This window comes from Eupeodes corollae, chromosome 1, assembly GCF_945859685.1.
Source record: "Eupeodes corollae chromosome 1, idEupCoro1.1, whole genome shotgun sequence".
NCBI classification, from domain to species: domain Eukaryota; kingdom Metazoa; phylum Arthropoda; class Insecta; order Diptera; family Syrphidae; genus Eupeodes; species Eupeodes corollae.
In genome coordinates this window covers 161,231,333-161,255,009 of record NC_079147.1, presented here as the reverse complement: position 1 = coordinate 161,255,009, position 23,677 = coordinate 161,231,333, and the positions used below count along the sequence as shown (strand labels likewise).

Sequence of the window (23,677 nt, the reverse complement as noted above, 5' to 3'; positions counted from 1 at the left end):
CTTTATAAAGTAAGAAAAATATTGCAATTAATTGCATAAACCTCACAAAGGAAATATAACTGAAGTTGTTGAACAAAATTATAGTTAAAAATGAAACATAGTAACAAAACATTCAAACAAAGAAAATATGTTAAGTGGCAGATGATGCAGACAAAGATGCTGTAATAAAGACGAAAATGTTTCTCTTCACATGTTAACGATAAGTGCAAATAAACCATTTCCATTCACTTGGTAATTAATATTTTCCGAACGGAACATTCTTAATAAGAATCTGTCTATAATTCTTATTTCGTCTTTTTCATATTTTGTCAAATAAATGCAAACAATTTAATTTCCAATATTTATTTTTATCATTATGACATACTCTTTTTATATATAAAATTTGTATAAAATCGCAACCAATGAATTTATATTGATATAATTTTATTCTTGCAGCTTATTCTTTTTCATACATAGAATCCAAATAAATATTTTGAGTTGAATGGGTTAGCAATTGAATGTTTTCTAGTAGGTGGTAGGTGTAAGGTTCGCCTTTAAGAAGTTGGAGGCTGTTCTTCTCAATCGAACGTACCTTTTATTAGAATGTGTGTTATTTCGAGTCTCTATTCTCGTTTCTTTTTATGCCATTCGTATTCGTTTCGTAAACGTCAAAACTAGTTTAAATGTGTAGCTCATTTTTATTTCTACCCTCCTTGAAAAGGAAAATTAATTTGTTTCTTATTTGAATTGTAATAAAATCAGTGTAAAATATATTTTTATTGTTTTAAAAATTGACTACAATAAATCTTTAACTGATTCGTAAAAAAATAAAAACAAAATGTTTGGTCTTCCTTCTTTACACCGGCTTTCGGTGCATGTCTGGCTCTGGAGTTAGAGTGTGCGCATTGGATTTTATAATTTCTTCGCCCTTCGATATTCGTTGTCAATGGAAAACCAAAAGAAATGAAAAAACATTCAACTTTTTTATCAGTTTTCGTTCGTCGTCGTCATTTATATATGCAGGAAAAAAACATCTTATTTTTTGAAGAAACAGTGACAAATTTAGTTCCCCTAAAATCGTGGTAATTTGTAAATTTAAAATTGGAAAAAATTAAATATTCCAATTTGAAAATGAGCAAAACCGACGATGAAAAGAAACCCCATGCGGAGGATGCAGAGTCTACGCCCTCCTCAGGATCCGGAGGAAGTAGTGGTGCTTCGCCAAGCAATAAAGTTAAAGTACTCATCATTGGTGCTGGTATGGCTGGACTTTCAGCAGCTAATCATCTGCTGCAAAATGGTATTGATAGCTTTAAAATATTGGAAGCTCGTGGCCGTATAGGTGGACGGATTGTTTCAATACCTCTGGCGCAGCAAAATGTGAGTACCAAAATAGTGATTTTAATTTTTTCTTCACTTTCTCTCCGTTTTTTCACTTCGCTGCTGGTTACACAATTATGTAAGCAGCGCAACAGCAGATTCCCTTTCCCTAAATACTTTGCCTTCCCATGGGTTCTGCGGGCCCGTATATTTTTCTTCAATTGTTTTTTTTTTGTTTCATTGTTATTATTAAAGATTTGGTGCATTTCCCTGTTCTATAAATGTAAATATGAATTGCTGCCAAATTATTTAACTTCGCCGGGTTCTTATGCTAAATGTTGTTTATTATGTATTTGAAATAAACTCGCGTAAGAGGAATCGAATTAATTTCATCACCTTCGATGACGGAATACCATCACTGAGGGGTTATTAGTTTGAAGATTTGTTGACTTAAAAAAGCATGACCTTCATAAATGTGGGTTTGTCTTCTTTGGTATTGTTTGTGTCATTTTGCTGGAAGTAAAGTGAATGCATTTTGTTTTGCAAAAATTAGATCATACGATAAAATAATAACTATCAATTATTTTACGTGTAGGTTTTTCGAAACATGAAATCTCGAACTTGAAAAAAAAAAATAGTTTAATAAAGGAGTGCCTAGAACAAACAAACAGATTTGTGTCGATCGATGTGAAATATCACTGGAAAATGAATTTCCGTTGGGACTGAGCGACTCCATCACAAAAAAGTGGCAGTTCTTCATAGTTAGCCTTTTTATATTGCATAATTGTAATTGTAATTGTAATTTATTTATTAGTTTAAAAAAAAAAACTCTTAATTCTAATTTACAATTCAGTCTTTAAATTAAGTTATTATAAAGAAGATAGGTAATTTTTGATTTAAATACATTCAATAAAGATATTATTTTCACATTACTAGGAAGCATATTGAAAAGTTGAAGACCTTCATATAGTAGGTTGTTATGGGTCTGAGCTCTTCTGTACAGCGGAAGTCGGAAGTCACCAAGATTTCTCAACAAGTATCTACTGTTGGTTATGTACTCCACATTTCTGTAAATATACTGGATATATATTATGTTTGATTTTAAAAATCATGATAAGCGTATTGAATTTAAGACGTTGATCAACATTTAGCCATTTCAGAGATAGCAACATTTGATTAATTGGCGTCATTCTATCACATTTTAAAATTACTCTCATTGCTTTATTTTGCAAAATTTGAAGTTTATTTTGATTTCCAACACTACTCATATATATTATCGGTGAACAGTAATTGAAATGAGGAAATACAATAGTATTGTAAACTGTCAAAGCACAATTTTGAGAAATATTTTTTCTTATTCTGGTCAAGAAACCTATTTTTTTTTGAAATTTTGTTACAAAGTTTATTTAAATGAAAATCAAATTTAAGTTTACTGTCAATGAACACTCCTAAATATTTGACTGTGCTTACTCTTTCAATTGTTTCGCCATTTAAGGAAAGGGTTACATTTGATTCTAAGCTATTTATACACATGCACTTGGTTTTGTTGATATTTATTTTTAATTTGTTCTTGCACAACCAATTGTTCGCACCATTCATATCAAGCTGCATATTCTCCTCACAGAACTCTAAGTTGCGACCACAGATATAAATAAGAGTATCGTCGGCAAATAAACATACTTTTGAACGTGTTAAACATCTTCCAAAATCATTAATATACAACAAAAATAATAAAACTCCAAGTTCCGCTCCCTGGGGTACACCAATAGACACTTTTTGGGTACTGGAGGTAATATCATCAATCTTAACATTTTGAGTTCTGTCAGTTAAATAACTTTTAAACCACTTCATCTCATTTCCACGAATACCATATTTGTATAATTTTCTCAAAAGTATCTCCCTATCAATGGTTTCAAACGCACGTTTGAGGTCCAAGAAAACAGCCAGAACAGTGTTACCTTTTTCCTTTTCCTTTTTCCACTCATTAATGATCCAGCATATGGAGGTTTCACACGAATGACCACGCCTAAATCCTGATTGCTCTTCACATAAAAGTTTATTATTTTCAATAAAATTTGTAAGTTGGACACAAACTATGTGTTCCAATACCTTTTCGTAGGTCGGTAGCATATTTATTGGTCTCCATTCTTCAGCTGTTTTAGCATTTTTGACTTTTTCAACAGGAATGATATCAGCATTCTTCCAACTCTCTGGGAACTCTCCATGGTATAAAGACAAATTTATTATTTTAAGCAGTGATGGAAGAATCACATCACTGCAATCTAATACAATCTTGCAGTTCAAACCTGAGCAATCATTTTTCTTATTCATTTGTTTCACTGCTTCTATAAGATCATTTAAATTGATTTGATTAAACTGGAATATGTCTTCATAGATTGGGATTTCATCCGAATAAGTTAGTTTGGGAATACTTTCGCTAATGTTTACTATACTATCAATAAAATATTGGTTCAACGAGTTGGCTTTATCAATATCAGTTTTTATTTGAACACCATTTATCTCTAGGTCATTAACGACACTTTTTTCTTCTTTAAGAATATACCTCTTCAAAGATTTCCAGAGACCTTTCTGATCACCTGCTTTTTCACTTATTTTCGCTTCTATATACTCATTTTTTGTTTTTTTACACTGAGTTTTATAATAATTTCTAGCAATTTTATAATTGTTCCAATCATTTGGTAAGTTTGTATACAAAGCTTTGTTATATAAAATAACTTTATTATGTTTTAGGTTAATTAATTCATTATTAAACCACTCTGCACATTTTTCATTCAAAGTATAACTTCTGGTTAAAACCGACAGACTTTTTTTTATTGCACCTTCAAATAAGTTCGCGCAAACATTTAGATCTTCGCTAGAACACTCATTTTCAGTTATATATTTAGTATATTCATTAATAAAACAGTTTTTTTCATACTTAATATACTTAATTTGTTTAGGTTCAAATTTAATGGATTGTTTTGTAAAAATTTTTAAATGTATAGATTCATGATCTGAAATTTTACAATCTCTGTTAACTCTAGCATCAGCATTAAGGGTAAAATCACTAAGAACATAATCAATCAAAGTACTTGAAGTAGGTGTTATTCGCGTTGGTTCATTTATTAACTGTTTAAGTCCAATATTGTAAAGAAAATTCTTAACATAACTGATTTCATAATTATTAATATTACTAAAGTCAATATTAAAATCTCCAGCTATTATTGTGTGTTCTCTACTGCTGTCTATATTTCTTGGAACCCATTCATTTAATATATCGAAAAAATCACTTACCCTAAGCGATCTTGACCTATATAATAGTATATATAGGTCAAAATTGTATACTTGGAGTGTATGTAGGTGTAAAATTGTTGTGTTCAATTCAATTCAATTTTATTTGAAAGAATTGTTTATTGTATTTTGAGTTTATATCAAAGTCGGAAAATTGTTAAATAAAACGCTTCTGAGGGTTCTAATGTGGTTTTTAAACAGTTACTTACTTCCTTAAGATGGCGCTACAGGCCGGCACGTATCAACCAACATGCGTCTCCAGCTGGCTCAGTCCCAAGCTAGCTGTCTCCAGTTTCGCACGCCAAGTTGGTTGCAATCCTCTCCCACCTGAGTTGCGGCCTTCCTCTACTGCGCACTTCCTTGGGACTGAATTTGAAGACCTTCCTGGCTGAAGCGTTGATGCCCATTCGCTGTACATGACCCAGCCATCTATGTTAAAATAAACCTGTTGTTTATTTGACTTTAGAATTAGATCTTCATTAGCTTTATCATTTTGTTTATTTATTTGTTTTGTATATTCTTTTATTTAAATATAAAACAACTTTTAATAGGTTATGGGCCCAGTCCATGCTTAATGTAGTTAATTAATATTTTCGCAAGACTGATGTCACAGAACGTATTACCCTCTATCGAAAAACTTAAAGGTAGAGAAAATTGGGATTTCTGGAAGTTTGCGGTTTAGACATACCTCGAACTTTAAGATCTTTGCGACTGCGTCGAATATAATGATGGTACAACACCGGATACGAAGAAAGTGACGAAAGCCAGAGCGAAAACAATTCTGCTGATCGAGGCTGTCAGCCAGCCTCATACTTAAAATCAATAATACCTCTTTTCATAAAGTGGGAACTTATTGTCACGTCTAGACTCTTTCTCATTAAAATACTCTCTTTCTAATGAAAGAGTACTAACGTTTAAGTATAATATGTCATTCATTTTAATTTTAACCTATAAGCCTTTCAGTAAAGTTGAATTTGCGCCTTTTTTTTACATACAAATTTATTTGGAATTGTATAATTGTTGCGCATTCGCATAAGGTAAAATACCAATTTAAATAAAATCTAATTTGAAACTTGATATAAAAGATATTTATATTTTGGTTAATGTGCGGTGAAGCAACAGAGGCAATAAACTTCGTCCATGTTCAGTCCGCGAAGACTGCGAAAGAAGCATGGAACAATCTGGAACGAGATTTTTAAAAATTCACTGACTGACGCGCAGAGTTAGATTTTTGCGGACTTTAATCACTACACGATTGGATGATAGTGATTCTCTCGAGTCGTACGTAACCAAAGTCAACGAAAAAGTCACGAGGAGCAAGGTGCTACGAATGTCGAGATGTTGGCCATATTTCACGGAACTGCCCAACAAAAAATAAAATTAATTCTAAGACGCATAGTTTGTATTCTGCTTTTACGGTTAACACAGGCAACAACAATTGGCTTATTGACTCAAGGCTTACATGTCTATGAAGCGTGACTGTTTCACAGATTTCGCAGAACCAGATAAAAGAGAGATAATATGTGCAAACAACTATCGCCTGTCTGTTAAAGGGTAAGAAAATTTGAACCTACGAGTTGCCGTCCAGAAGAATGTCTGAGATGTTTCTGTGAAAGTTGTATTGTACATTAGCAACTTGTGCGTTAATTTACTCTCTGTAAGCCAGATGGTTAAAAAAGGAAACTATGTTCTCTTCGATTCAAAAGGCTGCAAAATTTTCAGTAGCTATAAACAGCTAGTTGCCACCGCTTCGCATGTGGGTGATATGTTTAAAGTTGAATGGATCCAATATTAACGTGAGTATGATAGCAAATGTTAAAGTCAAAGAAGCAAAAATAGAAGATAGTGAGTTTTGGCATCGTCGCATGTGTGTATGAAGGGCAAGCAAACTCGAAAGTTTTTTAAAGAAAAAGGGACTCGTGCGACAGAAATTTTGGAATTAATCCATTCTGACCTTTGCGGTCCTATTGATGTTGCTTCTCGTGGTGGTGCACGTTATATCATGGACGCTGGTCTTGACATTAAGTTTTGGGCTGATGCAGTCTCTTCTGCTGTTTTTATCATCAATAGAACTCCTAGCAAATCAAAAACTGGTGTTACACCTGAGGAGACTTTTTCTGGACGAGTTCCAAATCTTAGTCATGTTGGAGTGTTTGGGTGTAAGGCAATGTTATATGTGCCGAAACATTGCCGGAAGAAGTTTGACTCAAAGTCTGAATGCTGCATTTTCCTCGATTACTCTGAAATACGAAAGTTTATCGATTATACCATCCCGAAAAAGATAAAATCATAACTAGTCGAGATGTTGTGTTTTTCGAGAATTGTCAACTAGATAAAAGCAAGCTATTAGACCCAAAAAAAGCTGAATATTATCTAAGCTTTGGTGTTATCTAATTCAGTGATTTTCATTAGCTTATCATTTTGTTTATTTGTTTGTTTTATTTTTACTTATAAAGATAAATTAGTTATTCTTTTCTGAATCTTTAAACTGTTGAAGCGTGTATTCTTTTATTTAAATATAAAGCAACTTTTAATATTCTAAGTCGTTGGACTTTTATACTTTTAACCAGGTTGGAATCGCTGTACAGCCTGTACAGTTCGTCGTTTTATCTTCTCCACTGTTTATCTATGCAGACAGACTAAAAATGAACCCGAAGAATTTTTGTTCCGAAGCTTCCTCAGATGCTCAGCGGCATAAATGAGAACCGGGATGATGAGGGTCTTATAAATGATGACTTTAGATGCCCGAGAGAGGACTTTACTACTCAATTGCCTTCTTAGTTTAAGGCCGCGTTTCCACTTGCAAGTCAACTCGCGGAAGTCTTGCAGAAGTTTCTTGCAGTCGCGTTTACATTGTCATGTGAATTCTTGAAATTTCTTCTGCAATAAATGTCTTGCAAGAAGCTCGCGCAACATACTGTCGCAATTTATTGCAGATGTATTTACACCAGGAGAGCAATTAATGTCGCAAGAAATCTGGTTGTTTACTTTAAATTGTGAAGTCATGGCGAGAAAACGTCAAAGATTAGCAGCTGCGATGATAATTTTATTATTAAAAAAGAAGAAAAGATCAACTTGGGTTCGAGATTGGATTTTAAAAAGACGGGAAGCTGGTGCCTTCTATAATTTATTAAATGAATTGAATATAGAAGATGTTCAGCAATACTTCAATTTCACTCGGATGACCGCAATTGATTTGGAAGTTTTGCTATTAAAAGTGGGTCGTATTATAAAAAAACAAGACACTCGATTCCGTGAGTCAATATCACCGAAGGAAAGACTCTTGTTGACTCTGCGATTCTTAGCATCTGGTAAGTACAGTACATATGTACATATAATTATAATTTAACGACAATAGCAGGTTGAATCGACAATAGCAGGATTACACTCGTAAACTTCAATTAAAGGCATAACCTCTTCGCGAGGCCATTCACGACCTTTTATTTTACTCATTTTGTATGTGTAAAGCAAAGACGTCAACCAGCTACTTGCGCGAGATATACAAAACTGTTTCGATAAGCTGCAAGAAAATGTGTGTTTAAACTAGCAATTAATTGCACTTGCAAATACTTGAAGAAGTTATGAAAGATAAAAGCAAGCTATTAGACCCAAAAAAAGCTGAATATTTGTATATATTCTCAGATGAGTCGAATTCAGTGGGAGATGTATGTGTCAGTGAAGATGATAGCACTATTGAAGAATCACACGGCAACACTAAAACGTTTTACTCAGAAGAGGAAGAAGTTGACGAAAACCGAGCGAGTAATATGAGTTGCTCGCTAGCACAAACAGTTAATGAATTCACTGAACCACGACGCAGTCAACGTGCATCAAAACCTTTCCGAATGGATGATTATGTTTTGTCAAGCAAAATCCGCTGAACTTAACGATCCATTAACAGTTGATGAAGGATTAAACAGAAGCGATTCAAAGTTATGGGAAGATGCAATGAAAGAAGAGTACAACTCTTGAATTGAAAATGAAACTTGGGTGTTGACCAATATTCCATCTAATAAGAGACCAATTGATTGTAAGTGGATCTTAAAAGCGAAGGAAGATGCAAAAGGTAATATATATGGCTACAAAGCCCGTTTTGTTATTGAAGGGTGTGCCCAAAAAAGGGCATCGATTACGAAGAAACTTACTCCCCGGTAGTTCGATATACCTCTATTCGATTCTTACTAGCAACGGCTGCCAAGTACAACCTGGATATCGATCAAATGGACGCAGCGCGTTCTTACAAGGTAATCTGAACGAAGAGATTTTTATGGTACACCCAGAAGACTTTAAAGACAAAAGCCTAAGAGCATGTAAAATAAAAAATCCCTTTATGGTCTGAAGCAAGCTAGCCGTGTCTGGAACCAAAAATTAGAAAAAGAAAAACTTGAAAAAGATCTTCGATAAATACCAGAAGTTGGAATTGAAAAAGAACTTACAAAACGCTTTCAAAATGATAGACATAGGAGAGGCCCGTTTTTTTCTTGGGCATTCAAATTAACAGGGATCGGAAAAGAAGTTTAATTTTATTGGATCAAGAGTTATACATAAATGAAATTCTTAATCGATTCCATATGTTGGATTGTAACTTACTAAAACACCTTTAGATGCTAACCAAAAGTTGACAAAGGAGATGTGCCCACAAAACGAAAAGGAGGGTGCTGAAATGAAAGATGTACCCTATCAAGAAGCTGTGGGAAGTCTTATGTTTGCAAGTTTCACGTCTTGATATTATTAGTTTTGCTGTAAGTACATTCAGTCGATACAACCAGAATCCGGAAAAAGCCCACTGGACACCAGTAAAACACATTTTTAGCTGTCTAAAAGGAACAGCTCATATGAAACTAGTTTATACCGCTGGGGAAGGTCATGTTTCCGGATTTTACGACGCCGATTTGGCTAGTGGCTCAAATGAGAGACGATCCGTTACCGGTTACACTTTCTTGATTCATAATGGTGCAAGCTCATGGAATTCGAAAAAAACAGCCAACAGTACCCATATCGACGACAGAAGCAGAATTAACAGCAGCGACTCAAGAAACAACCTGGTTGATAGGCCTACAGAGAGAGCTAATTCCAAATTCACCAGATTCAACTATCATTCGTTGTAATAACAAAAGTGCTATAAGCTTGGCTCTAACCAGCACATATCATGGAAGAACCAAACACATTGATGTTAAACGTCAGCAATGGAGAAATGACAGCTGATTTGTTGACTAACTGCTTGAACAGAATGGTGTAGCTGTAGCTGTTGCCTGTAGCACTGTCACAGTTAAAAGATACGAAAATAGTATACATCGACACAATGAGAAGCTGTAGCTGTAGTTGTTGACTCAACTTTAACTTTTGGCGACGGTACAAGCTACATTTGAGATGACAGATGGGGGAAACCCATTTCATTCTTTGACTTTTCACTTTTTTTTTGGGAGCGTTGAATGCATTTGAGAATTTTTTCTGGTTTTGTAACTTTTTTATAGTATGCTACCATACAAATTCAGTTCAAATATAAATTTCATATGCGTTGAACATGCCCGAATAAATTTCCTGTGCTACACCATTGTGGGCGACCTTTGCTACATTAGTGAGCGTTTTTATTGACAGCTTATACTACAGCGATTTTCTTAGCTACAGCTGCATCTCATTCTGTTCAAGCAGTACAGCTGCATCTCATTCTGTTCAAGCAGTAAGGCTCTTCCTGGACCTAAGCATTACTTGTTCTTCTGCTCTTGGACTAAGCTTTGGTGTTATCTAATTCAGTGATTTTCATTAGCTTATCATTTTGTTTATTTGTTTGTTTTATTTTTACTTATAAAGATAAATTAGTTTTTCTTTTCTGAATCTTCAAACTGTTGAAGCGTGTATTCTTTTATTTAAATATAAAGACTAAAAATGAACCCGAAGAATTTTTGTTCCGAAGCTTCCTCAGATGCTCAGCGGCATAAATGCGAACCGGGATGATGAGGGTCTTATAAATGATGACTTTAGATGCCCGAGAGAGGACTTTACTACTTAATTGCCTTCTTAGTTTAAGGCCGGGTTTCCATTCCCAAGAAAACTTCTGCAATAAATGTCCGATAGTCTGTCCGACAGTGAAATTGCTTGGAAATTACCAAGCAAGTTCTATCGCGACAGTACTTTCATATTGCTTAGTGAAATTGCAAGTGCAATTAATTGCAAGTTTATATATCGACTCGCGACAGTTCTTGCAGCTTATCGAAACAGTTTCGTATATCTCGCGCAAGTCACGTCTTTCCTTTATAAAAATGATTAAAATAAAAGGTCGTGAATGGATTCAGCAATTCTAAATAAATACATCATGGAATGGTATGAGTCACCTGAAAAAATGATTATCAAAGATTCAACCTGCTAAATGCGTACATATTGTCGTTAAATTATATGTACATACCAGAGGCAAAGAATCGCAGAGTGAACAGGAGTCTTTCCTTCGGTGATATTAACTCACGGAACCGAGTTTCTTGTTTTTTTTAATAATAGGACCCACTCTCAATATCAAAACTTCCATATCAGTTGCGGTCATGCGAGTGAAATTGAAGTATTGCTGAGCATCTTCTATATTTAATTCGTTAAAGAAATTATAGAAGGCAGCAGCTTCCCCTCTTTTCAAAATTCAATCTCGAACCCAAGTTGATCTTTTTTTCTTTTTTAACAAAAAAAATATCATTGCAACTGCTAATCGTTGACGTTTTCTTACCATGACTTCACAATTTAAGTAAACAACCATATTTCTTGATTGAATTAATAGCGGTGCCTAGGTGGACAAACGTTCTAACTACCCTAAAGTTATGTCTGTCCATGGTGACTTTTTTGTCCGAGACGTCGTCGTTCAATGCCCATTCTTGATGACAGCATATACTTGAACGCATCTTCTCCGTTTCCGTCGCAATGCTCAAAAACGCTCCATTGACATCACGCTTTGATTTTAAAATTATGTCAATATTATCAGCATATCCGATTACTTTGATGGCCCTTTGGAAGATTGTGCCTCTAGTGTTGATGATTGATTTTTGCACAATTCTTTTCAGAACGATATTGAAGAAGTCGCATGATAGTGCATCGCCTTGTCTAAAACCTTTTTTGACATCAAATCCACCGGTGTGATCTTTTCCGACCTTGATAGAGCTGTGTGCATTCTCCATGGTCATTCTGCACAAACAGATAAGTTTGACAGGGATGACAAAACTAGACATTGCTCTGTAGAGCTCTCTCCTATAGATTCTATCATACGCGGCTTTAAAGTTCCTGGTTTTTTCCATAGAACTGCCGTAGTGTGAATATTTGGGCATGCTTTCTTCCGATCATATTTTGCAGATGCGTTGGTGCATGCTCCCTACCAAGTCATCGCATGCTGCTTTGAATAGTTCGGCAGCCATGTCGTCAGTTCCAGCAGCTTTGTTTGACTTCAGTTTAGATATAGCTATCTTCACTTCGTCAAGGTCAAGTAGGGGGGATTGTTGATCTGCGTCGCCGAGGTTGAGTGGTTCTATCTCTCTTACAGCGGAATTCGGTTCGTCATCGCCGTTATATAATTTGAAGAAGAGGTACTTCCATTTTTTCAGCATAGGCTGTGGATCTACTACGATGTTCCCCTGATCGTCCTTTACGAACCTTATTTCTGTTGTGACATCCCTCTTTCTACTCGATCGCGCGTTTCTTATGCTACCTTTTTTTCCATCTAAGAAGCCGGTTGGCCGCTCACCTCTTCTGCCCCGCAACGATATAGATCAGCCTACCAATCGCCGATTGTGCCACCATAGACGTCTTCTTTTCTCCTAAGACAATTTTAATGTCATAGCCAGGGCACTGCTCATATGTCTTGTCCAAGAGCTCGAAGAATATGTCTTTGGTGTCTTCTTCAAATGGTAGACATGTGCATTCACGAGGACACAAGCATCCACAGGTTTTTTTTTTTAAACACTCCTCTGTCTATCAACTCCTACTCTCACCTCCCCGCGGTGAACATCGGGTGCCTAGTACCTCAACTGGATTGGGTTTTAACCCTAGTGGAAAGTTGTTGGGGGCAGCAAACGAGAGAGAGGGGAGAGGTGTTTCCACTAAGGCACATCTCCTTATCCAGACGGCAGCGGATTAATTCCCGAGATGGAATCAACGGTGGCGTCTACAGTTTCCAGTAAGGTTGAACCACTTAGTGAACACCTTATAGGGATTCTTCGACTTAATTCGGAGCCTAGACCTATAAGGAGCGGTTTTATCCGGCTCCCCGTCCTTGGAGTCATACTAAGGTTCTGGCCCCTCCAGGTTTGGGGTTGTGCCGTCAGGGTGACTTCCTGACCACGTAAAAGATACCTATGTTGCGAAGCACCAAGAAGCCTGGATTTACTGTTGACAGCCCAAGCAAACGAAATAAATACAACGAACTTCGTTAGTTCCCTTAACAGACCACGTGCAGCCGAACAATTAGCGGAAGCTCTAAACTGCTGCAAGGCTGATATTACCGCCATCCAAGAAGTGCCATGGGATGGACCGCGCAAACGCAAACTAAAAGACTGTGATGTATACTACGGCATAGGACTCGTTAAGAGATTACTAGAGACTCGATCGGAAAAAGACATGGCAGTCTTGCGATTGTAGCCGTCTAATGTATAACTCCAGGGACTTGGAGTCGGATACACCACTCCTTACAGACCTGGGCTCTGAATATATCGTAAAAGCCCTATAAGTAGTTCAACCTAACTGGAACTGTATGAGCTGCCGTGTTGGGAATTCCTCCAATGTCATCTAGACTTACCGAATTTCTCAATGATGGTGGCTATGTTATCGAGGTATTGAGATTAATTAATTTTCTAGGCATTCGTATAGTCACATGTTCCTGGGAAAATATTTGATAAAAAAGTTTATATATGTTTTTGTATATTTGGGCCATGCTTGCAGTCAAGGCCACTCTTAAAATTATTCTTCTTTTAAACAAAGTTGGCCTTACAAAACTACTCTTATTATATGTATATTCTTGAAACTTACTTTGGTTATTCAATTTTTAACAATAATTAATCTAAATCCATATTTTTTTTTTTAGGTTGAACTCGGTGCAAACTGGATTCATGGTGTACTCGGCAATCCCATATTCGAATTAGCAGTACAACAAGGCCTTGTTAATATTGTGAACATACCTAAACCGCACAAAGTAGTGGCTACCACTGAAGACGGTGCTCAAGTTCCTTTTGGTATATTGCAAGAAATCTACGAAGCGTACGTTTGTTTTTTGCGCCGCTGCGATGAATATTTCCTCTGCCAGTTCAGCCCACCGCCCGACATTAATAGTGTCGGTGAGCATATTAACTATGAAATAGAAATCTACCTTAGTTCTGTCGAAGATCCCAAAGAAAAGCGACTGAAAAAGTTAATCTTTAATTGTCTATTAAAACGTGAAACCTGCATTACTGGCTGCCATAGCATGGATGAGGTTGACCTCTTAGAGTTAGGTAGTTATACAGAATTACAAGGTGGTAATATTGTGCCTCCTTCTGGATACAGTTCAATACTGAAACCACTAATACAATCACTTCCAACGGACTCAATAGTGACACGATGTCCGGTGAAGAAAATCTTTTGGAAACGAAAGAAAACCAGTAGTGGCTTAGAAACAGTGGATGAAGAAAATGATGATACTGATGATTCGGATAAAACAGTAACGGATTATCCACCTCCCGGAACTAGCTCGAGTAGGGAAGGCTCATTTGATGCCGATCCAATTGAGACGCCTGTTCGAGTTATATGTGATGATGGAAGGGTATTTTTTGCCGATCATGTGATATGTACGGTTCCATTGGGCGTACTAAAAGAAACAATGAAAACATTATTCGATCCTGAATTACCACATTACAAACAGGAAGCAATCGAAAATCTCATGTATGGTACAGTAGATAAAATATACTTGGAATATGAAAGACCATTTCTAAGTCCACAAATTAGTGAAATTATGCTATTGTGGGATGATGATAAATACGAAAGTGATTTAACCACAGAAGATCGTTTGTCTGATGAGTATTTGAGTAAACATTGGTACAAGAAAATATATTCATTTGCCAAAGTCACAGACACACTTCTATTAGGGTGGTTGTCCGGCAAGGAAGCGGAATATATGGAAACTCTTTCAAATGAAATAGTTGCCGAGAAATGCACAGAAATTCTTAAAATATTCCTAAAGGACCCACTTGTACCAAAGCCAAGGACATGTGTATGGTAAGTACAGATGCAAATCTTCAGTCACATATTTTAATATTCTTTAACAGTTTTATTAAATACTTATAACTTGTTATTAGATTAAGGTTTGTAAGTACAAAAGGTTCAGATGTTTGCAGGGATCAAAATCCGTGTTATCGTTAAACTATACTACTTATGCAGATTCTTCGGGCTGCGGAGAATTTTTAGTGAAGTTAACAAATATTTCTTTTGGTTTGTTATTAGGCAATAAGCATATTTACCTACTCGCATGCACAAAATCAACTTAATAAGATTCGAAGTTGTGTGAGTCTGTTCTTACTAACTTGAGGCGGTGCTAGATTTTTGTGTGAACCAGTTATCTCATTCGTTTGGTTTTTATCCTTCTGGCTAAGTTTACGTCGCTGTGCAGCCGGTAAGGCTAGTTGATCCATCATCGCCTCTACTCACCTTCCTGCACTATTGTTTCAAGGACGATGTTAAAGAAATAAGCATTACAGCGCATCACCTTGTCTAAAGCTTTTTTTAACAACGATTTCGCGCGATTTCTCCATAGTCATCCTGCACAAAACTAGACATGGCTATATCCAAAAAAGCTCTGCATTCAAGCCATCTGATCCAACAGCTTTGTTAAACGGGAAGACGGGATTAGTGGCTTTCGTCGTCTATATTGAATGGATAGTCTTGCCTGACAGCATAGTTCCGTTTGTCATGTGTTATACAGTCTGCAGAAGTGGTCCTTAAATATGCTCAGCATTATGTTTCCACTTTCGTCTTTGTCAAACTTCATTCCTGCTTTTGAAACTCTCAAGATCTTCGATCACATGCTTCCAATGCTCGCCCTTTTTCCTTCTGAGATGTCGTCTCTCCTCTTCTGCTCATATTGCTCGTGAGCAGCTCTCGTCCTTCTATGCAGCGCCGCTTTGCGTGCTTGTTGTTTGGCTGCAGTTGTCTGCCGACACTCCTCATCAAATCAGGGGTTTCTTGTTGCTATCGATACATTATGTGGGTGGCAGAGAACTTCGAAGAAGGTTACTTGTGACTCGGTCACAGAAGGATTTGGCGATCTAGCTATTCGACGTTGTATCTTCTCCCAACATTTCCTTGTTTTGCTTTGGGTCTAGAAACCCGAAGTGCTACCTTGGCTTAAGAGGGAAAGTGGTTTGAGTCGATTTTATCTCCTCCGAAAGGTCGGACATCCATGATGCTGGAAGTGTGTCTAGTGTCGCCGATCGAAATATGGTCAATCTAACTGACGGTGGATTGACACTGCTCATTTGCTTTGTCCAAGAATTAGAAGAACATATCCTTCTCTAGGGCCATGTGCGCAATATAAAGCTATTGTCATGAAACGTTCGTTGATGCACTTATAGCACAAGACTTTTTGCCGAAGTCTGGCTTCAATGACATAACTACATCCAAAGAAGCGTTGTTGGTTTTCTCGGTATCAGTCACCATAATAACTATGGCGGTTTTGTATCCTCTTTTTATCCCGTCCATCCATTTCCTAGATGGCGGTGATATCTGCTTTATAGCGGGCTAGGGCCTCCGCTAAATTTTTGACTGCACGTGGTCTATTAAGGGACCTTACATTCCGAAGTTCATGCTTAAATAGTTACCGAGGATTGTCCATAAATATCCGAAGTTTGTTGGTGCTTCGCAACGTGTCTTATAACTTTATCAGGAAGTCATTCTGACGCACGACCTTCAACCTAACGAACCATATCCTTTATTAAACACTAAGGGCATAACCACTCCTTACAGGCCTGCGCTCCGAAAATGACGTAGTTCAACCAAACCAAACAGTCATCAATTTTAGTTTCTTGTTAATAATAAGTAAAATTTATAGAAGCTTAGTGGAACTTGCAGACAAATTAAACTGCTGCATAAGTTTCTTTTCAGTGGCAAAAGACAAGCAAGGCTAAGAAAGTTATCGTCTTTATCCAGCACTTGTCGTAGTTCTTCAGTCAAGCGAAGGAGTGCTGTTATACGGCTGTGCTTTTTCCGGAAACCAGATTATTTTGGAGTGAGCGAAGCATTTGTTGAATGATAAGAGTTGTATCTAGGTTAGGTTAAAGTGGACGCGGATTCAGAATCCACACACTTGGGCCAAAAGAAAAAGCCCATTGTGATACCAAATGAATCTAGTCGAACCATTTTGAGCTTTTTATAAAGCGAAGAAGATTTTTGATATTCTTTTTAGGGATTATCAAAAGAGTAGTCTCCAAGATGAAGTTTGCGTCTTAGTGAAAGATGCCTCTTCCTTCCTCTTCTTTCTTTCTCGTCCATACAGCTCCTGCAGAAGTCATTTAAGGCTACACCAAGTCGTATTGCGTCTCTGCCTATAAGACAGTGTCCCGTAGGGACACCTATTAGGGAGATAATATGAAGTGTGCTTTAAGATAACAAGTCTTTAGAGCGCTTTAGGTCCAGTGAAGGCCATATGAGTTTTGTGGCTACGCATGTTGGTAAAATGTGCCACCTAGAGTTTGCTATCACAAAAGCTGTTTCTTTTAGCAGAAGTTTACATGCAGCTATCGGTATACCTATCTCCTCCCTTTCAGGTGAAAGCGGCATGCCGGTTCCATTTTTAGTAAGTTCATCGGTTCTACAATTTCCCGTGATGTGGCCGTTTGAGATTTGGTTGAGACACCGTCAAGAGATTTAATAGCATCCCCACTATCAGAGCAGGTGCGGATATCAGAAGTTGATATCACGTTTTCTCTTAGCCAGGAGAGAACCTCTTGGATCGCTAAAATTTCCGCTTGGAAGACGCTACAATTATTAAGGAGGTGGATTGAGATGCTTAGATTAAGCTTTTCTGAGATGAGGCGTTGAGTCTTATAGCTGTACTCGCTGCCACTTGTTTGCTGAAGATGTCGAAGGGTGTTAGATGGAGGAGAGTGTCTAACGCTGCTAAGGGTGTGGTTCTCAATACCCGCTTATGCAGAGATATGCAGTGTGTTGGACTCTGCTGAGTTTGTCGCAGTATCTGACTTTCTCCAGTGCAGTCCACCATACATAGGTATTGGTCGAATGACCGATGTGTATATCAAGTAGGTTATACGAGGTTGAAAACCCCATTTGGTTCCTATGGTTTTTTTGCAAATTAAAAAAGTTACTGTAGCGTTTTAACTCTTTCCTGAATATTAGATTTCCAACTTCATTTATTGTCCAGTATCAGGCCAAGATATTTGTCTTCATTGGTAAAAATTAGTGGTACACCTTTTATTGAAGAAGGTACAATTACTGGGATCTTGTATTTTCGTGTGAAAAGAACTAGGTCTGTTTTTTGAGGATTAATACTAAGTCCGCAGTGATCAGCCCATCTAGTGAGCATATTGAGTGCGTTTTGGAGGAGGTCTCTCAGTCTCATTAGGATGTTCCCCTGTGACGGCGGTAGCAACATCATCGGCATATGAAACCACTCTGTAGCCTTCCCTCTCAAGGGACATTTGTAGTTCGTTAACCTCTATGTTCCACAGGAGAGGTGACAGAACACCACCTTGCGGAGTGCCTCTACTGACAAGCTTAGAGTTGATGATCCTGCTTTTAAGCATTAGATTAATCAACTCACAGATTGAGTATTTGACGTTCAGGTTCGTCATAGCCAAAGTGATAGCGGATGTGTCAACGTTGTTGAAAGCGCCCTCAATATCCAGGAAGGCCACCATAGTATATTCCTTTTGATCTAGGGAGTATTCGATAGTTCTTACCAGAGTGTGCAAGGCTGTTTCTACCGATTTCCCTTTGCAATAAGCATGCTGAGACATCGATAGTCTTTTATCGATGCTATTACGTACATGGATATCAATCAATCGTTCCAGAGTTTTGAGAATGAATGATGATAGGCTAATAGGCCTTAGATCTTAAGGTTTGACATGCGAGCATTTTCCCACCTTGGAATTGAAAATTACCTTTACATCCCTCCATCCCTGAGGTATATAGACCAGCTTTAGACAACTTTTGAAGATCATCTCAATGATGGACAAAGTCATATCAATGGTAAGTTGTATCTCAGCTGGTACGATTTGATCTCTACCTGGAGATTTATAAGATTTGAAACTATTCAGAGCCCATGTCAATTTTTCTTTTGTAACCAGACCTAGAGGAAAAGTTAAGTTAATACCCTGACCCAGGACGGTTTGTTGTATTAACGGGTTGGGAGCTATCTGGGATGTGGGTGTCTAGTAGCAGGTTTAGCGTTTTTCGCAAGAGTTAGTCCATGTACCTTCCGAGTTTTTAAGACAACTAGGCATGGTTTTTTTTTTTTTTTATAATTAGCAAACACTAAAAGGGTTTTTTATACCTTTAATATGCCAAAGACACAGTGTGAGCATTAGGAAAAGAGGGAAGGGTTGGATAGGAGGTGTCGGTGTACATTGGTTTTAAATTTCTGAACATTGCAATGACAGGGAAAGATAGAGCGTGGCAAGGCGTTCCACATTTGCGTAGTACGGCTAAAAAAAGAATCTCTGTACTTCATAGTACGTCCGAAGTTGGGCTCAAGGGTAAACTGATGGGCATTCCTAGAAGCGCGGGTATTACGGTTAAATTGTTTAAGGGGAGGAATGCAACTGGCTATTTCACTAGAGCATAGTCCGTTAAAATAACGGTAAAAAAGGGTGAGGCAAGAAACCTTGCGTCGATGTTCGAGTGATGTAAACGAGTTGATGATGTTAATGTCACCAATCATTTTAAAAGCTCTTTTTTGAATACTGTCCAAGAGGCTTAAATAAGTTACTGGAGCACCAGCCCAGAGATGAGAGTTATATTCAAGTTTCGGACGTATATAGGTTTTGTAGATTGTAGCCAGATCAGACGGAGAAAAAAATTTCTTGCAACGTCTCAAAAAACCTAGACATCTTGCGGCATTTTTGGCAACATCGCGTATGTGATCGCTCCACAATAGGTGGTTGCTGATGCACATTCCGAGGATGTCAAGATTTTCTGTTTCGTTGATGCAAGTGCCACTCATAGATAGTGGCAAAGACGGTTTATCTCGCTTTAACGATGCAAGACAGCATTGCGTTTTCGAAGCATTAAATTCCACACGATTTTTTATTCCCCATTGTACAATGCTGTGTAAGTCGGAATTTAATGAGCTAATCATATTTTGCCGTTGCAGTTCCACATCCGAAGAGGAGGGTTGTGAGTCTGGAAACGAATATGAAAAGCTAAGAGTGCTATCGTCAGCGAAACAATGTATTGGATTAGAAGTATGAGAGAGGAGATCATTTATAAAAATGAGGAAGAGGGTCGGAGACAAAACGGAGCCCTGGGGCACACCAGCGTTTATTTTATGAGTTTCAGACTTGAATCCGTCCAAAACAACTTGTATTGAACGGTTCGAAAGAAAATTTCTTATCCAACGAAGAAGAGATTCGTCGATACCGAAAGCACGCATTTTCGATAAGAGAGCAAGATGCCAAACTTTATCAAATGCCTTTGAAATATCAAGTGCAATAATCTTACTTTCTCCAAAGCGATGTAAAGATTTGTTCCACTGTTCGGTGAGATGAACCATGAGATCACCAGTGGACCTATTGCTACGAAAGCCGTATTGCCGGTCATTAAGAAGCTTCCGTTCCTCAAGATATTTCTTAAGCTGATAATTAATCAGCGTTTCCATGACCTTAGAAAGAAGGGACGTTAGTGCTATCGGTCGGTAATTTGTGGGAGAAGAAGATTCGCCTTTTTTGGAATTGGCTGAACAAATGCAGTTTTCCAACTACTCGGAACGAGCCCAGAAGAATAGGATAGATGGAAAAGCTTACGCAGTGGTTTTGCTAGCGTGGAAGAACACCTCTTCAGAATAATAGCGGGGATACCATCTGGGCCAGCGGATTTATGAATGTTGAGATCTTTAAGAACTCTCGCCACAGTTCGAGTACGAAAAAAGATTGGTCCCATAGAATCATTTACGCGTTCAAGAACTGGGGGAGTCATGACACTATCTGGTAAGGTGGAATTTTCGGCGAACTGCCTTGCAAATAAGTTGGCTTTATCAATAGAGCTAACGAAAGGAGTGTCATTGACAACAAGCGTAGGAACCGAGGAAGAGGAAGAATTCCTCATGTTTTTTACAAATGACCAAAAATTCTTACTGCCTTTGGGACATTGCAGTATTTTTCGCCGTAATTTTTGGTCATGTAAAAATTTGGTCCTTCGAATATAGGCGTTGCAGGCCTTCCTGGCTTGCTTAAACTTTTTCCGGTTTTCCTCAGTTGGGTTGGCTTTAAAACACCGGAAGCTCACCTCTTTCTCCTTGATAACCTCTTTGCAGCTCGAATCGAACCATGATTTAACCTTGGGTTTAATACTTTTACCCCATTCGGGATAAACGTTTCCATTCCCAAATGAATCATACTAGAAGCATAGCGACCAGTTAAAGATCCTGAAAAAATTATTGAGACCGTCCCAGTTGGCTTTCTCGTACTGCCAAACGGTTCTCTTTGGAGCTCTTTCTTTAACTGGATTTGTTTGACACGAGAAATTAGCAGATATAACACTATGGTCCGATGTGCCTAGAGGCGTCAATACACTGATTGTGTACTTATCAGGATCAGAAGTGAGAAACAAGTCAAGGGTATTTTCTGCTCGGCCGTTAACTTCTGATATTCGAGTAGGCTCATTGACAAGCTGAGTAAGATGGTTAAACTCCGCAAAAATCTCAGCACACATTCCTTCGGGCGTTGTCTGGCCCGAATGGCGAAGCCACGAAGAATTGTGAACATTGAAATCGCCCGTAATAACGATTTCAGTGTGAGGATACAGGGAGACAATTCTTTGTATGGAGTCAGACAGAGCATCAAATTCCTGAGAAGTTGAAACTCTGTCCAGGTTTGGGCTCCGATAAAGAAAACAATAGTGAATGATGTGCTTATTCACGGAAAGTTTTAACCACATGAAATTAAAAAGGGAGTTGGTACAATGACCGTATTGTGGTAAAAGTTGATATGCAACATCATTCCTAATATATATGGCGAGACCATGGTGTGAGAAGAATAATGGCACTAAGCAATACCCATGAATAAAAAATTCAGCAGGATCGGAATCTTCACCTACTTGGGTTTCACTTAATGCCAAAACAGCTGGTCTGTTAGAATTAATGTGGATGTATACAGACAGAAAATTCGATCTTAGCCTTAGCCTTAGCCTTAGTTCTTTATAGGAGTCCCAATCTTGGGGATGTCTAGTCTTTTTTGATCGATTGAAAAGCCTTCTACAACCTTTCCTGAGTATTCCCTAAAAATAGATTACTATCGCTTTACAAAATTTGTATTTTATTATTGTTTGCATTAGTAATTTCAACAGTTTAAAGTTGACATTTAACTTAATCTTTTGTGTCAGATGTTAAAATTAAAACTCCATTTTTGTTTTGTATTTACATAGTACGAGTTGGAAATCACAACCATATACTCGAGGATCATATACATCGATACCCCTTGGAGCATCTCAAGAGGATATTGAAAATCTTGCACAACCCCTCTACGCAAGTCCCCATCAAATGAAAGTAAGTGTTTGTCTTTTTTTTCGATATTAAAACAAAACAAAGTATTTGACAACTTATTTTATTTATTTAGCCTGCAGTGCTATTTGCTGGTGAACATACACATTCAAATTTTTATTCAACTGTACATGGTGCCTATTTAAGTGGACGAACTGCCGCACAATATATCCTCCTTAATGATGAACCCGAAGAAATTATTATGGAATCCGATACGAGTGACCTAAGTTCATGGATTCGAGGAATTGCATTGGACTAGTTATTGAATTCAACAAATAAGAATTCGACAGCAAAACAAAAAAACTAAAAACAACCAAACGTAAGCTGAAATCACAGTTACTATGAAATTCATATTATATTCTCACGTCTAAACCAAATTAAAAACAAAAACAAAATACCCACCCGCTTATGCTGGCATCCACATTAACAAATATTCCTGGTTTCCCCCCTCCCCCCTAATCCCTACATCATATTTTTACTCCTGCCACAATCATAAAAAAGACGCTTTAGATATTATTAAATAAACAAATTATTAAGTATATTTAACTAGTGACAAAATTTGTGTCTAAAAGTTAAAACATCTAATAATTTATTTAAATTGAATTCTATTAAATTTTTTCCTCGTTAAGAATTTTCTTTTTTGAAACAACAGATGCAACGCGTTTATACTTGAGATATTTTATCTTTTAGGCACAGATAATTATGATGTATATTTTAGATACATAGTAATTAATATAAATATAAAAGCAACGCAGTGATAAGTAAATTTATAATTAACTTTAAGATTATTAAAAAACATCAAATTTTCTGTATAAAAACAAAGAAAACTTATAAAAATATTACATATATATTTTCTATTTATTGAATGCGCGATTTAGTTCTGTAAGGTGCGAGTGATTCAGATGAATTGAATTAAGAAAATGATAATAAGATCGTATTAATATTATTTATATAGTTTGTAAGTTTGTTCTGTTGTGCATTGGTACAAGCTAAGCTAAATTGAAGACAGAGAAGATTTAAAAAAATCATTGGAACTTTACTTTTGAAGCTACATATTTAACTTTGTTTGTTTTCGTCGGTAAGTGGTTGGGTAAACAGTGTTTAACCAAACAAACATAATTTCAAAATGTTGTCCATTGTTTTTCACTTTAATCAAATCCTTTTCTTTTTGAAATCAGAATTGAATATTTTTGTATGATACCCGTTATCCCCGTTAGTGCTAGAACCCAAAAGAATAATCACTCTCGCTTTATTTTGTTTGTTTTTAGTTGTTGTATCTGAGGAAGTTCTATTAAATATTGAAATATGTGGAACAGTTGAAGGTCCAGCTGTGATGGAGTTTGGAACTTTGTAAGCTTCTTGCGAGTATGCGTTAGGAGTTAA

General features: G+C 37.0%; 1 protein-coding gene across 1 annotated transcript; it reads left to right on the top strand.

The window, feature by feature from the left end:
• The first annotated feature begins 652 nt into the window (after positions 1-652).
• LOC129941794 (peroxisomal N(1)-acetyl-spermine/spermidine oxidase) lies at positions 653-22,840 on the top strand. Its single transcript, XM_056050519.1, has 4 exons — positions 653-1,359; positions 13,640-14,805; positions 22,180-22,300; positions 22,371-22,840. Exons 1-4 carry the CDS (start codon positions 1,111-1,113, stop codon positions 22,551-22,553), a joined length of 1,719 nt encoding a protein of 572 aa, XP_055906494.1. The 5' UTR covers positions 653-1,110; the 3' UTR covers positions 22,554-22,840.
• Positions 22,841-23,677: the final 837 nt, after the last annotated feature.